The sequence below is a fragment of the Molossus molossus genome, unplaced genomic scaffold (assembly GCF_014108415.1).
Source record: "Molossus molossus isolate mMolMol1 unplaced genomic scaffold, mMolMol1.p scaffold_m16_p_4, whole genome shotgun sequence".
Lineage (NCBI taxonomy): Eukaryota > Metazoa > Chordata > Mammalia > Chiroptera > Molossidae > Molossus > Molossus molossus.
In genome coordinates, this window is record NW_023425377.1 from 23,595,643 (window position 1) to 23,611,892 (window position 16,250).

The 16,250-nt window shown below is 51.8% G+C and overlaps 1 protein-coding gene across 10 annotated transcripts in view; it reads right to left on the reverse strand.

Annotated features, from left to right (window-relative positions):
* Positions 1 to 4,894: 4,894 nt before the first annotated feature.
* ABLIM3 (actin binding LIM protein family member 3) overlaps positions 4,895 to 16,250 on the reverse strand; it is a 102,267-nt gene continuing 90,911 nt past the window's right edge. For 5 of the 10 annotated variants that reach the window (XM_036239685.1, XM_036239681.1, XM_036239688.1 and 2 more), the window contains 8 exons: positions 15,742 to 15,806; positions 14,545 to 14,692; positions 13,390 to 13,419; positions 12,751 to 12,809; positions 10,818 to 10,878; positions 10,310 to 10,317; positions 9,698 to 9,778; positions 4,988 to 7,061 (listed from right to left, as the gene is read on the reverse strand). In XM_036239685.1, coding sequence (XP_036095578.1) covers positions 6,948 to 7,061; positions 9,698 to 9,778; positions 10,310 to 10,317; positions 10,818 to 10,878; positions 12,751 to 12,809; positions 13,390 to 13,419; positions 14,545 to 14,692; positions 15,742 to 15,806 — 566 coding nt within the window. In that variant the 3' untranslated portion in view covers positions 4,988 to 6,947. Of the gene's footprint in view, positions 7,062 to 9,697; positions 9,779 to 10,309; positions 10,318 to 10,817; positions 10,879 to 12,750; positions 12,810 to 13,389; positions 13,420 to 14,544; positions 14,693 to 15,741; positions 15,807 to 16,250 lie in introns of all 10 variants that reach the window. The other 5 variants (XM_036239690.1, XM_036239684.1, XM_036239682.1 and 2 more) reach the window with 2 other exon arrangements.

Here is a 16,250-nt window from a genome sequence, read left to right on the forward strand (position 1 = left end):
CCTTTGTAGCGGAGTGCAGGCGACAAAGGCAGGCCCCTCTCCCTGTAGTTCCAGCAGCAGCCCAGAGGGAGCACTGACGGTCTGGGTAGACCACCCGATCCACGCTTGCGGGGGATGCTGTGGGGTCACAGGCACACCTGCCCTGCAGCCAGGTGCTGTCCCTGAGCACACCATTCCGTCCTCGCCACCCTATGAAATAGGTGCTCTCATTGCTATTTTGCAAGTCTAATTTCACGTGGTGTATTAATTTGCTAGCGTTGTCATAACAAAATACCACAGACGGGGTGGCTTAAGCAATGGGAATTTATTTCCTGACGGTTCTGGAGGCTGGAAGTCGAGGAGCAGGTGTTAGCAGGGTGGGTTTCCTCCGAGGCCTCTCTCCTCGGCCTGCAGAGGGCTGTCCTCTCCTGCCTCTTCACGTGGTCTTCCCCCCGTGCCCGTCCCTGTAGGCATGCCAGTGCCTTCCTCTGCTGCTCTGGGTGGTAAAGCCGTTGCCTCGTGGGCACCTCCGTGAGCTTAGGCTGGTGCCTCTCCCCGTGCCCTAAGCTCCTGCTTGTCCAGGACACCAGTCAGATTGGTTGAGGCCCACCCTAGCAGCCTCATCTTAACTTAATCATATCTTTAAAGGCCCTGTTTCCAAACACAGCCACATTCTGAGGATGGGGGTGGGGTGGGGGCTTCAATATATAAATTTGCAAGGAGGGGGCCACAATTCAGCCTATAACCTGTGCCTGGTAAATGGTGAGGCACAGCCACAGTGCTATACGCTCACGGAGGTGCCCACGAAGGCAAAGGCTTTGCCACCCAGAGCAGCAGAGGAAGGCACTGGCATGATGCCCCAGGACCAGCCGGTGTCCATGATGCTCTTGGCTCCCTGAGGGGGCGGGGCTAGCCAGGCCCTGCTGGGTTGTCAGAGTAGCTGTGTCTTCTTCTCTCTGCGGCACCTTCCTCCAGTTTTCCCTTGGGCTTCCCGAAGGCCCGTCGTCATGCAGAAATTGAGGGAATACACGTCTTCTCCCTTTCCCACTCCTACCGAAGAGAATATTTCCCAAAGAGTGGAGTTCAGACGGCTGGAGAAGATGTGAGATCAACTCAGATGTCACACAGGCCATCTTATTTAAAGATGTGATGGATTTGTATTTAAAAAATATAAACAGTCCTTACAAACCCATCATTTCAATGATATTGCTTAAAATAGGAGCATCAGGTATGAGTTAATTGAAAGAAACATGTTATAGAAGTAGCACTGAGTAAAGAAATGATCTTGTGAACATTGTGAAGGCGATGTTTGAATGACTGAAATTTGGGAAACACCGGGATAGTTCCCCCGAGAAGGAAGCGCTTTTGGTCACGGGCATAGATGTCACTTAACTTTTGTGACCTGAGTCATCCGCACACTTGGCCCTAATTTGCCTTGAGGACTGGCCACAGGGGTGACTGCAGGCCTGGCGTTCTCCTGCCTGTGTCCCTTGCTGTGCCAATTGGGCCAGGCCCAGTGAACAGGCAAATGGGTCCTGGGGCGGTAATGAGAGGCTGGCCCTCATCTTCACGGCTTCTGGGTTTTATTTATTTCAAAGAGCCTTGCTCCAGGGCTCTGAATGGCTTGGCAGCCGCTCGTAGTGGGTACACACATAAAAGCAGGTGTTTATCACTGTGCAGTCAAGGATTTTAGCAGCTCAAAGTCTGATGTGGAATGAAGCATTTAAAACTTAATTCCACGTGGGGCATTAACAGAGTTGGCGTGATTCCGCCATGTTAATTGCTATGAACTTTAGCAGTGCTTTGTTCTCCTTGAATGTTAAGCCCCCTGCTTCACGTCTGGCCCTGTTTAGTGGCTAGCCGCAGCTGCTGACACCGTCCACAGCTGGCCCCATGTTTCTGGCCGGGGGAGGGGAGCTGGCTGCTTGTCCTGATCTGCTCAGACGCTCCGTGGGCCTGTTCCCTGGGCTGCTGAATGTGGCCACGGCACTGACATGATGCTCTAACCTCCTGTAATTTCTCTGCCCCCCTAACTTGTGTTCTGCTTTATTAATGTAAGATTGCCCCCCAGTGTCCATGAAGGCTATGTGCATGGGGAAAGGGCTCCTTTCTAGAACTTCAGAAAGCCTGACACAAAATGGTGCTGTGTTTGTCTATAAAAGGTTGATGGTCTAGGGCAGCGCTTCTCAAACTTCACTGTGTGTGTGAGTCATTACAATATTAATGATCATTATCTTACTAAAATACAGAGGCAGGCCCTGGCGGGTTTGGCTCAGCGGTTAGAGTGTTGCAGGTTCAATTCCAGTCAAGGGCATGTACCTCGGTTGTGGTTCGGTCCCTGGCCCTGGCTGGGGTCGTGCAGGACGCAACCAACCGATGTGTCCCTCTCACATCGATGTTTCTCTCTCTCTCTCCACTCTTTCTAAAGATAAATGGGGAAAAAAGTATCCTTGGGTGAGGATGAACATATAATAATAAAATAAAATACAGAGTCGGATTGAGTAGGTTGGGGACGGGACATGAGATATAGCATTTCCTACAGCTCCAAGGTGACTCTAATGCTGCTAGTTGGGGAGCACACTTCAGTAGCAAGGCTGAGAGTGATTCTCCTTGTATCGGTATATTAACAACCACAGTGCAAGCCAGACAACCTTCACCAGCTGAATGAATACGAGGTGTCCTTCTAGATTCTCTGCACGTTCTGGCCCCCTGCTTGCCTTCCCATCTCTTCTAATCCGACTCCCCCCCTGCACTTGTTTCACTTGCTCTACTCTGTCTTCACTGGCACTTTTAGTTTCTCAAACACATCAATCTCTTACCCACCCCAGTGCCTTTGCACGTGCTGTTCTCTGTGCCTAGAGTGCTCCCCCCCACTTTTCCCTTTTCATCCTTCAGTAAATATTGAATGAGTTCCATTCTGCGTCTCTCTCCAGTGCCTCCTTTGTTGTCTCTGTAGCAGTAATCTTCATGTACCATCTGTTTTCTGTTTACTTATTTACAGTCTGTTTTCTCCTCGAGACCAGAGCTGCACGAGAGCTCGCGCCTGCCTTACGCATTGCTGGGTCCTCAGTGCCCCTGCCTGGCAGCACATACTCAGTGAGTACGTGTATGCTGGGTGCGTGTGTCGGCAGGGAGCACAGGAACGCTCCTGAGTATCCTTTTGCACGTCTGAGCCACCTGTCTGGAGGGGCTGTGGTGGGGGTGATAATTGGAAGAATCACAGAACGAGAGGGCAGGAAAGGAGGTACTTTTGAGTCACATTTCATTTTCAGAGATGTCAAAATATGAAAATGTGTGTACCTTAGAAAAGGTGAAAAACAGTATGTCTAACATTTCTTTTTTGTTGTTGCTGTTAATCCTCACCTGAGGATATTTTCCCATTGATTTTTAGATAGAGTGGAAGGGAGGGAAGGAGGGAGAGAGAGGGAGAGAAACATTGATGTGAGAGACACATTGATTGGTTGCCTCTTGCACAACCCTGACCGACCCTGACTAGGGTTGGGGATTGAACCCACAACCCAGGTATGCATCCTTGATGGGGCATCAAACCCATGACCCTTTGGTCCTTGAGTCGACGCTCTAATCACTGAGCCAAACAGGCCAGGGCTAAGTCTAACATTTCTTAAACAGAGTTTTGTCAAAGTAGTTTATGAATCAGTGGTTTAAACAAAGTTACTGTAGGACTTTGCAGACTTTTGCCAATGTGCTCTCTGAGTCACTAAGGGCCGTGACTGTGGCAGAGACACTGAGTCACTTATCCCGAGGCTATTCCTTGTTCGCTCTGCTTCTCTTTGTCAGCAGGATGCCTGCCTCCCACTGTGGAGGCTGGAAGTACCGAATGCTTAGTTTCCTCGACTTCTCTGCAGCAAGGTCGAGGGTCTATTCCCTAGTTCTGGCCAGTGGGACCTGCGGAGAAGTCTACTGAGGAGTTCTGGGAAAGTCTTTCTGACTAAAGGAGACACACAAACGGAAATTTCTTTCCTGTTTTTTGATGTGATTGTGTGAGGACATGATGGCTGGAGTCACAGCAGCCTTTTGTAAACATGAGGGGTTATACCTGAGGACACAAGCCAATGTGCTGTGGTGAAGAGATGCAAAAAAACCTGGGCTCCTGCCGTGGCTGGTTTGGCTCAGCGGTTAGAGCGCTGGCCCACGGACTGAAAGAGTTGTGGGTTTGATTCCCAGTCAAGGGCACATACCTAGGTTGCAGGTTTGATCCCCGGTCCTTGTGGGGGTCATGCGGGAGGCAGCCAGTTCATGTGTCTCTCTCACATCGATGTTTCTCCCTCCCTCTCTCCCTTCCACTCTATCTAGAAAGCAATGGAAAATATCCTCGAGTGACGATTAAACAAACAAACAAACAAATAAACCACAAAAAAACAAAACCGGGGCTCCTAAGGGACTCACTGAGCTGCTTAATTGACTAGCCCTGCACTTTAGTTTTTTGGTTGTGCAAGACAATGTGTGTTCTCATTGTTGCAGCCACTGCTAAGAAGGCACTCTTGACTTAGAGCTGAAAACATCCTGACTGATAAGAGTGGGTAGATAAGCAGTTCTCTCCAGTGGGGCAGGCTGCACTTGGTTCCTGGCTCTGCCACAGGAATTATGTATCCTCTTCAAAGCTGTTTCCTCGTCTGTGCGCTAGAGATAAGAATAATGGCTACCTCTCGGGTTGTTCCAGAGGCTTAAATGAGATGATGGATGTAAAGTCCTCAGTTTAGACTTGGCTCATTGTTGGTACTTCATCATGAGGAACTATTACTATTATTTTTTGATTACAGGATCTTATTTGTCTACCATCTTGCAGGACCCCGTGTTCTGCAGGAACCAATCTAGGTGATACTTACCTCGTCACATTTTCTTATTTTATAGAAGGAGAAGCTAAGGCCAAGGGAGAGCTGCTCTCTAGATTTTTTTTTATTTTGAAAAAATGTGCATGGTTCAGCCTCTTTTCCATGTCGCTCATTTCCACTCCCACTACAAACAACAGGACACAGGTCTGGGTTGAAATCATGTGCCTTTATGGGAAACAAGACTATCCACCAACAGTGACAGAAGCCCTTCAAATCTTGCCAAGTTCTCAACCAGTGATAATGAGGCAGTTTCAATGATTGCGTCTGGCCGGGGACATTTCTAAGGGGTCAGGACAGTTGAAAGACATTGGCCATAAAGAGAAGTAACAGAGAGGGTTGATATTTTAAATGAGAGCATATTAGACCTCCCTTCCGGCCCCTCAGCCTTTCACCCTTTCAAGTTATAGTCCCCTCCCAGTTTACAAAGATACTTCCCGAATTTTGCTCAAATGCAATCTCTTCTAGAAAGCTCTCCTTCGTCTGCACCAGCTGCATCTGCCTTTCCAGTAATGTCACTTTCTCATGCCGTCTCTCATCACTTTCCACATTACCTCCGTCATGTTTGAGTACATGCCTCACCATACACATTGTTAGTCGGCATGTCTCCGAGACCAGGGCCCGTGCCCATCATCCCCGTGTTCCCACCTCCCTCCCCCATTCAGTGCTCAGAATACAGCAAGTGCTCAGCGTCAGCAGGTGCTCAGTGAGGGTTTGTTGAATTGAAGTCAGTTCTACATTTGCCACGTCACATCACCAGCCTCTTAAGAGTCATCATTGTTATTTCCATGTATTTGTCCTTCTTCCAAGATCTCAAAATTGCCCAACTCAAGGCATCTCCCGGAAGGAGCAGACTCCCCCCCAAACATCACCAACTCAGGGTAGAAGGTCTGGAAAGGGGAGGAGAGAAGGCTAAGCATTCACCCCTGTTCCAAAAGGCAGGGAGGCAGGAAGAGCAGCCACTGGGAAAACCCAGGGGAACTGTGAGTGGTGTGGGCCAGGGCTTCATTCTGGAATCTCACGAACACCATTCTTCAGAAAGTTTCCCCTGTAAAACCTGGCCAACTTTGCAGTGGGAGCCAGGGCCTGGCTGGGTTACCCTGCCAGCCCTAGGACCAGTGGGCATAGACCAGGAACCTTTTGTTGGAACATGGCCTACATCACCTTGAGAGGGGTGTTAGAGGTTGTCTGTCTAGTTGTTCGGTTAGGGCTGTGATGGGAACATTAGACCTGTGTGTGTTGAGTTGTCAGGCACATAGATTGTGGTAAGGCTGCAGAATATAGGCTGTAATAATGGGCCTCTCCTCCAAAGGGGGTGTCAGGAGGTGCTTGGAGCCGTGAGGGAGAGGGGAGGGTCCCAAGAGGTCCTGTAGCTCCAATTCTAACAGGTGCCCTCCTGTCTCCCATTCCTTCCCTCTGGTTCTCCAGGTCAGGGGCCAGGAGGAAGCGACTTTTCTTTTCCTACCATAAGTCACAGATTTGGAGCAGGGAGAGGTTAGGATCAAGGACAGAGGAGGAGGATTGAAGAGCTCAGGAGAGGCCACAGCCCTGTCCATTTCTGTTGACTGCTATAAGGGGTAGGTCAGGCCCACACTTCTGACTGCATCACCCCCAGAGAGCACTGAGCTCCTAATTGTGGGTGATGAGAAAATTCTGCAAGGGCTCTCCAAGGTGCTCAGCGACTTTGGGAGATCCCTGTGGATCCTCCCAGGGGAGGCCCCTCTGGGGCCAATAAGGTGTGAGAACAGCATGGTCAGCATCCACCCTCGAGACTGGGAAGAGCCGAGAAGCAGAGAGAAGGGACTTCAGGCGCCTCCTTTAGGAAAGAGGGCTGGACCTTGGGGGACTCAAGTTAGGACAGATGGTTCAGTATAAAAAGGATCCCCAGTAAAAGGATGGGTATCCCCTCAAATCCCTTCCCAAACCCCGTTGCATTTAGAAAAGAGAAAGTAAGGAGCATAAAAATATCTCGATGACGTGGGCTTGCCTGACAGTACAGAAAAGCAAGTCTCATGGCAGGCAGTGTGTCCCGTTACACAAGAGGGTTATACCGGGCTTCAGTATAGAGATTTTACATATATCTTTATATAAATGCATACATATTTATAGAGCCTCTGTCTAGAACAGCCGGGCTTGCTTCTTCAGTTCATTCCTCTTCCAGAGGGCCAGCCGGTCAAACTCAGAGATGGTCATGCCGAAGACCTGGTAGAACTCTTCCTGGGACAGGTGGCGCTGAAAGGAAGTGAGAGGGGACAGAGAGGAAACAGCTTGAGGATGTAAGGTGTTGGCTGGCGGCAGGTGGAGGCAGGAGCGGTCCCTGTATGTTTCCTGGGGATGCACTGTGTGTGCCCTGCGTGGTGTCCGACCCACAGAAGGTGTGTGATGAATATTTGTTGAATGGATAAGTGCATGAACGAATGTTTCATCGGAGGGCTCTCCGGAACTGGTCTGGCTGGAGAGATCAGGCCGCCTCTGCTGAAGACTCAGGTGGGACTTATGTTTACCTGAGGCCCCTGGATGCACCCTGGTGGACCTCACCTTTGCACATCCCTGCTCCTTGCCGTCACTCTGTGTTCAGGGGTGTGTATGGATTTATGCTACTCCTTTGTCCTCTGGGAGAAAAAGCAGGCATAGCCAAGATTTTAGGGTGTGTTTCCTCTTAGTAATATTTTTACAAGTGATCTAGATGGCTGTTCCTCAGGCTAGCCAATGAAAAAACACCACTGTCCCTATTTGCCCACCCACTGAAATGTCTCTTCACGTCTTTCTTATATGAAAGCAAATCTGCCGTAAAATGAAACACTGTTCTGGATTCCACAGCAGCCCCACCCCCCACCCCGCTGCCTGCTCTGCCTGCTCTCTCCCTCACGAGCTGGTCTTGGGTGTTGACACATTGCCAAAAGCTCTTGGATTTAGAAACATATGGCACTTAAAATGTGGCAAAATGTTAACAATTGGTGCATTTAGGTGAAGGGTAGATGGCTGTTCATTTTACAATTTTTGCCACTTTTCTGGAGTTCCGAAATTTTTCAAAATAAAATTTAAAACTGCATTTTAAGAGAGAAATAGATGGCATATATCCTGCCTGAAAACGTCCTGGAATCACTGCGATGACCTGTTGGCAACAACTGTATTAACTGATGGACTCAGTTCCATCCGCTCCCTGAACTAGTGCAGGGGGCCGGCCGTGTCTCTAGCGCACTGGTCTCAGCTCAGGCAACATGGTAGACATGCCTGTGAATCTCTGAAAAACACTGATGCCTGGGCTCCCTCCCCCGACTGCAGTTTAGTTGAGCCCTGTACTGGTAATTTTAAAAAGCTCCCTGGGTGATTCTGATGCTCAGAGAAGGTTGTGCTCCCCTGGTCTATGCTTCTGCGTGTTCTGAAGGATGTAAGAGAACAACTGGTCTCCCAGGATGCACGTTTCCATCCCTTAACGCTGGGGTTCACCGGGTTGCCGAGGGAGCTGTCCCCTTCAGCACTGGAAGACCGTCTCACCGCAGGGTTCCGCATGCGGGCGGGATCTTGTGCTTCCTCGCTGCTACCCCAGCGAGCTAGAGCTGGAAGGACTCACACAGCTTCCTGAGCCGCTCGCGTTCCCCTCCTGCTGCCCCAGCCCTCTCTCTGCTCTGGGTGAATTCCCAGCTGTCAGGTCGAGGTGGCTGATATGCTGTCCTGTCCCTAGGAGTGCCGAGCCTCCTCTCTTAGAAGCCTGCATTCAATTTCGCAAACGTTTCCCGACACCTCTCCCAGTCCAGGCCATGTGACAGATGACAGACTGTCTTTGGCAGGCAGAGGAAATGGATCTGCACGCTAGTTGCAGGGCTGGGGGAGGCTGGAGGAAGAGGTGAGTGACACATCCCAGGGAAGGCTTGGGGAGGTTCGGGGCATAGGCATCCCAGGAGGGCAGCCCTGAAGAGTGAGGAGGCTGGAGAGATGGGAAGGGCAGTCCAGGCAGAGGCTAGGTGGAAAGGACACAGGGTGCTCCTGCATCAGAAGTGACCAGGGACCGGGAACTCCACGCCAAATGTACTGGATGGCTCCAAAGCCCAGTGCCATGCTCAGGCCACCTCTGAGCCTTTGTCTGCGCTGCTCCCATGGCATGATGCTTCCTTCCCTCTCTCCACCACCCAGACCTGCCCACTTCCCAGCCCAGCTAAATCCTCCTCTTGGTGGAAGCCTGGTCCTCCAAGCCAGCCTTCGTGGTCTTCTCTGAATACGAGCAGCCACACATTGGCAGAGCGCTTACTCCTCAGGATGCTGCCTGACGCAATGCCAAGGCCTCTTTGTGTATTGTTTCATTGTGTCACTTGGCAACTTGAGGAGAGCATGACAATTACCCCACTTTATAGAGGAGAGAGCTGAGGTTTAGAGAGGTTGCCAAGCTGCCCACCCAGGGATGGCAGGATCAAGGTTGGAACCTAGGGAGTCCGACTTGAGATCTCCTTATGCTTTTACCTCTGCACAGTGCTGCCTCCCTGTCCTCCCCATCACAAGCACTGGTTTTCTATACAATCCTGCATTAAACCCCCACTGGATTCCTCCTTATCCACCAGACTGCAGGCCTCTGAGAGCAGGGCCCAAACCGAGCTCTCCTCTACGTCTGCAGAAGCGGCAGCCTCGGCGGGGGGAGGGGGGGCAGGCTGCATCCGTGTAGCACAGGTGCCCACTGAGTTGGTGGAGGCAGCACAGAACGTCATGGCACAGTCCTGGGCCAAGAAAACTGGGTTGGATAGAGCCTCTGATTTTTCAACAAGCTCTGTGACCTTAAAGCCATTCATTCCACTGGCCCCTTCCGAGCTGGGTTAGACCAGCCACTGCTAGAATCCCTTTGAACCCAAAGGCCCTGCTCAGTTTTCTGTACTTACCTCTAAACGTGTCCGGTCCACATCTTTGGGCAGTCGGTTTCTTCCTCTTGTGGTCACCAGCAGCAGTTCATAAGGGTAGATCTAAGGAGAGAGGATGGGGGTAGGGGTTTGCAGGTTGGATAAGGGTGGTGGACTTGTCCCTTCAGCCACATTTTGTGACTGGGCTCCCTCCTCTACCCAGAAAGGGCCAGAGGTTGAAGTCTGGAGGGGCGGCTGGGTCGCCCTCCGTTGGGGTTACCTGGCAGCCTCAAGCCACCTTTCCCCAGAAAGCAAGGCCCCAGAGTCTCCCCATCTGCTTGGAATGAGCTTGGTGGCATTCGGCATTAATGTGGGGACAAGGCCTCCTGAATGTGTATGTTTCACATCTGGATTTGGAAGCCTCCACAAAGTCTCTGAGGCCCACGGGAAACTGTATGTTTTCAGGAGGCAAGAATCGTGGGGAAGGATATAGGGAAAGTGGGCCAAGGAATTGGAAATGCTGGTCTTAAGGGGACCCTTGGGGTTAATATCAATGTCCCAGTTCCTGCATAACCAGTGCTGTCATTCTGCTGGTCCCCACTGTAGCAGCTCCCAGTGTCTCAGAGACCTCCCGGGTCTGTGTGTCTCCTTTACCTTGTACTCTGCAGAGAGAAAAGAGACGAAATGGAAACACATTGGTCTTTGCTGTGCACACTACACGGCCTCTGTCTTAGAGTCTCTGCCCTGGATTCATCCCAGCAAGGCCGGTAGGGGTGCCGGAGCCCACCTGCAGGAGCTGGTGGAGGCTGGCGGGAGAGCACCATGGCACACTGCCCACACTCAGGGGATTCATGCTGGGAAAATGTGCGTCTGGCTCCTAGTGTGTCCCTGCACCCAGAGCTGGCAGGCCATGCTCGCGCAGCAGCACCGGGAACCCAGATGGGACAGATGGCCTGGAGGTCACCCAAGGCCAGGGATTTGAGAGGATGAGGGGTGAGGAGTAGAAAAGGGAGGGACTGGGAAGTGAAAGGGAGTGGGAACTTGGGGTTTGGACAGAGCCCAGCGTGGGGCCCGAGTCCGGAGCAATCACTGGCTGAGGGTCATGCTGCAGCTATGAGCCGCATCCGAAGTCCCTGAGAGTTGGGGGGAGGCCCGCACTCACCTCGCATGCCCCAGTTGACGGCATTCATGCTGTCATAGTGGAAGAGGTCTGCGCTGGGTGTCTGCAGGGGAGATAGAGCCGGGCAGGCCTGAGGCAGGCTCTCCTTGCCTCCCTGAAGTACTCACTCCTCTCCAGAAACGGACCAGGCGTGGGGACATGGGCCCTCACACAGCCTCAGTCTCAAGTTGGGGAAATTTAACTCACTGCCATATCCCAAGTCCGGCACATAATAAGCACTCAATAAATATTCATTTATTGGTGAATTATATCTCATGCTTTTTTTTTTTTAAATGAGATCTACCCTGGCAAATTGTCCTCCCCCCATGTTCCCAGTCTCCCATTTCCCCCTTTTCCCTCGGAGCACTTACTGCCTTCTACAGTCTGTATAATTGGACTTGTTATTATTTCCTACTTGCTCTCTGTTTCTCCCTACAAGAATGGAAGCTCTAAGGAGCAGGGGTGCTTGTCTTGCTTGGTCACTGATGTATTCCAGGCACCTGGAGCGGTGCCTGGTGCATATAAAATACTTTTGATAAATAACTGTTGTGTGGACGAATGTCCCGGCTCTGAGCGCGGAGAGGACAGATTTATGAACACCAGCCATCACCCTCCAGTGCAGCGCAGCTCCCTTTGGTGGGCTCGACCCTAAAACAGGGTCCACGGCTCCCGATTCTGCAGTCTCTGATCCACACGGCAGTGGAGGGACCCCATTACACGTCTGAGTCAGGTCACAGTAGTCACTGGACTCCCCCTGCAGTCCTCACCAGCACGCCCCTACTGACATCCCTGCTGGCTTCGTGTCCATGCCCACTCCATGCCAGCCAGGGGTCCTCCCCACCCAGGGCCTTTGACACTGTGCTTCCCTCCATCTGGATGGCTCTTGCTGGTCCTCAAGCGGTGAGGTCCTTCTGTGCCCTCGGGCCCTGCCTAAATCCATCCCTCTCTGACCGCCTTCTCTCTGACCCCCATGCTTTGAGTTCCATCGGAACACTTGTGACCACCTGACTGCAAATCCCACCTTCACTTGCTGGTTGTCCGTCTCCCCAACTAGAACTCTAGCTCTCTGGGAGCAGCAACTTTATTCACTGCAGTACCCCCAGCACCTAGAGCAGTGTCTGGCACTTAGTAGGTGCTCAGTTAATAGACATCTGTCTCAATGTCCCTGCTTTCCCCCACCACCCGTCCAGTCACCAGCCTCTCCCCTTGCTAACAAGACATATTTTTCATTCTCTTTTGGTCCTTAAACCAACTCATTGTTTCTTTTCTTTTAACTTTTTTTTTCCAATATGTTTTTATTGATTGTTTAGAGAGGTAGGGAGAGATAGAAACATCGATGTGAGAGAGAAATATTGATCAGCTGCCTCCTGCACGCCCCCTACTGGGGATCAAGCCCACAACCCGGGCATGTGCCCTGACTGGGAATTGAACTGGGGCCTCTCAGTCCATGGGACGACGCTCAATCCACTGAGCCACAGTGGCCGGGCCCAACTCACTGTTTCTGTGAAGCCTTTATGTTGCAGGCCATCAGAGAGGTCGGAGAGTTCCAGGCCACGTCAGGCAGGTGGAGCAGGCAGTGTGGGCCGTGGGCTTGAGTCCCGGCTCTACACTTACTGGGTGTGAGAGCTGGAGCAAGTCACCCCACCTCTCCATGCCTCCACCGTAACTGCCTCGCGGGGTAAATGAGTTCGTGCTCATTAAGTGCTTAGCACAGTGCCAGGCATCGGCCAGCCTCTCCCATGGGGGCTCCTTTTCACAAAGTGCTCACAGGGAGGAGAGCAGTCATTGCCTTTGGGTTCCTTCAGTTAACCTACCTCCAGCCCCATGGCCTCTGTCCAGGTTCCACCCCCGAGTAACCATCCTAAGCCCCACAGCTATGAGCTAATGCCACAATTGCCAACATTGGGGAGCACTGTCCCCACATAGCCTCTCTTACCCTGTGCAGCCCGTTTCTTCTGTAGGCAGGCAGGGAGGCGGACTTGGAGATGAGGGGATCTGAAAAGGAGCAAAACAGTCACTAGGGGGCCAAGCTGGGGCCCCTCTCCCTGAGCTCATCTGGCAGCAAAGGGCCAATATTACTCCCCAGCCCCAGGGCGAAGGGGCCGTAGCTGGAGGCCAGCAGCTCCCCCCACTGCTCTTCAGGCTCGCACTGGCCATCGTAGGGGTGCCTCACCCTGGCAGAATTCTAGGCCCCCCGAAGCACCCACTCACATAATCTCTGGCCTTGTCCTGCACACATCTAGCCTCTCATGACGGGCTCCTGTCCTGGCCACAGGGTGGCTCTGGACAAAGGTCCTGGGACTGGAATTGGGCTCGGACCCCAGACAGGCCAGCTCTCACATGGGTGGAAGAGGCACACGCTCTTTCCCTCCGGGGGCTGTTGGGCATGTCAGCCTCGGTTCTAGGACTGACACTGCGGCCCCCCAGCTGACAAACAGTGGGGCGGACTACTGGAGCGGAGGACTGTGCTGGGACGTCCACATGTATGCTCATCACAGCTATGGGGACCTGCCGCTGACTCAGCTCTGGCCCTCACAGAACACCGTGGGCTGAAGGTAGGCCGGGCAGAACGTACCACTGTCAGCCAGGTAGTGGGACCGAGGGGCTGCAAGAGAGAAAGCCAGAGATCAGTGTTCACGGGGACGGACAGACATGATGGGCAGTTCATGGGGCAAACAGACATGACTCCCATACCCCGGACGCCCTGGCTGGAGGGGAGAGGGGCCTCTTTCATGACCTCCTTTCCTACTGGTCAGTTTCCAATTGTTGTATTGTACCCCCCCCCCCCCAGCTCCTAGCCCAGCACCTGGCACATAGCAGGTGCTCTGTGATATTTGCTGCACAGATGCCACCGAATGGAGTTGAAATTCGAGCAGCATTGGTGACGTACTGCAGAGCCCAGAGGCAGAGATTAAATACTGTCTCTCAGTGGTCAAACAGGGAACCTGCACATCAGTTTGTCCTGGCTCTGCCATCCGTAGATACTAACTTCCACAAGTCACGTAATCATGCTTCCATTTTCTCACCTGTTAAATGGAGAGGGAGTGTCTCCTTTATAGGGTGAGTGTGAAGAATGGCAATACAGAAAGGTACCAGCACAGTGCCTGACACATACAAAACACTGAATGACACTGGCTTTATCATCATTACCACCACTGTCTTCTTTAATCTCCCCTAGAGTCAGGGTGATTACCCGTGATTAGGTTACTAGCCATCATGTATTGACTTGTATCCATCAAGTACTGACAAGTATGTCAAGATGATTATTCTTCACAAGGTTATTACTCATCAATTATTGACTTGAGATAGGATTTCCTGGCAGGACTGACTCCCACAGGGGTAAGAAAGAGAGGAGGCAGACAGAGCAAACATGTGTCCAGGAACAGGGGTGAGATTACAGTGAAAGACTCCTGGGGCAAAGTGCGAAACCAATTCTCTGCTTGTGTACCTCCAACGCTAGGAGGCTCACTACCTCAAGAGGTAGCCCCTTGTATTTTTGAGCCATTCAGACAATTAGAAGACGTTTTCGTTTACATTGAACCTGACAGGAAGTCACTGCTTCTGATGTCCCAAGAAGCAGAAGTGACTGCTTAGGGCAGAGCATGGTCTTACTTGGTGCCCCACACGGCCCCGTGCCAAGTCTGTGACAGGTGAGACGTAGGGGTTCACATTCACTGATGGAGTAGGGAGGAGAAAGCCCCCACCCGGAGGCCTCCAGAGCGGTGCTTACAGCCGTTGAGGGACATGTCATAGCCAGCTGTGTGCAGGGCCTCCCGGCTGCTGGTGGAGCTCCTGGGTGGGGTCCAGGGATCTGCGTAGGAGCTGGACCGGGCCTTCATCTCCTCCTTCAGAATCAGCCGGCCAATTCCGCTCTGGAGCTGGGGGTGGGGAGAAGCAGGATGAAGTCAGAAGGAAGCAAGAACACTGAGATGGAGCAGGCTTGGGAAAGGCTGAAAGATTGGACTCTAGAGTGAACCTCTGCCCTTTCTGCCTTCCCAGGACCCTCCCTCCTTGCAGCAGCCATATTTTCTTTTGGGACATAATACTGTGAATTTCAGAGTGAACAATTTAGTGGCATTTAGTACAACCACAGTCTCTACCTAGTTTTCAAACATTTTTATCACCCCCTAAAAAGATCCTGTACCCATTAAGCAGCCACTCCCTATCTCCCTCTCTTCCCTGTCCCTGGTAATCACCAATCCATGTCCTGTCTTTACAGATTTACCTATTCTGGATATTTCATGTAAATGACACTGTAGAATGTGTGGGCTTTGGTGTCTGGTTTCTTTCACTAAGCATAATGTTTCTGAGGTTGATCCACATTGTGGCATGTGTCAGTACTTCATTCCTTTTTAAGGCTGAATAATATTCCATTGTATGGATATACCACCTTTTTTATCCATTTGTGAGCTGATGGGACATATGGGTTGCTGCCACCTTTTGGCTATTGTGAATAGTGCTGTTAGTGCTGTTATGGACATGAGTATACATATATTTTAGTGCCAATTTTCAGTTCTAGGCAAATACCTAGAGGTGAAATTGCTGGGTCACACGGCACTTCTACGTTTAACTTTTTGAGGAACCACCAGACAGGTTCCCCAGTAGTGGCACCACTTTCCACTCCCACCAGCAATGCATGAGTTGCTGGCACCCCTGTGCCACCTCCTGAGAAGAACCCAACTGAGCACAAGGCCAATGCAGAGGCAAGCCGGCACGAGAGCGGAGAGAGACACTATCCCCATGACAATATTTTGAGCAGCTGGATCTCGTTATACCTGAAGCTAACCCTATCATCTGGCTTCTCAGTTATGCCATTTCTTTTTCCCATCAAGAAATGAGTTCGAATTGGGTTTTTGTCACTGGCAAGCGAAAACATCCTCAGTAACATACTGTCTCTGCATCTCATTCAGCGGTGCGGCCTGCTCACCTTGTGCATGCTGCGGTCAAAATCGTCCTCCTCTCCTCCAGATGAGAACCTTCTGGCTCGGGGAACTGCCAAAAGATAGCTAGGATCAGCCCATGTGTGCTCCCCACCCTGCCTGCTCCGGGGAGAGGGCACAGGGGCAGTAGGCCTAGACGGGTGGGGGTTCCTTATTGCGCCACCACTGTCTAGCTAGGTGACCTTGCACAGAGCACTTGGTGAACGGCCACTCCACCGTGGCCTCCCTGCATGCAGACGCCAGCGTGCCTTCCCGTCCTCGGGCTGTGAGGTGCATGAGAAGCCGGCTTCCCAAGCAGTGCTAGGAAACCACAGTGTTGGGACTCAGCCTGACGCTGGTGGGACAGAAGTCCTCTTTCTGCCAAGGGCAGGAGGGAGGCCTGAACCTGCTCGAGCTCCCTTTGCAGTGACAAGGGCAGAGTCAGCCTGAGATGGAGCCACCCAATCCAGGGGACAGGACACATCCTGATGACGTTCATCTACCTCTAGATCCAGCT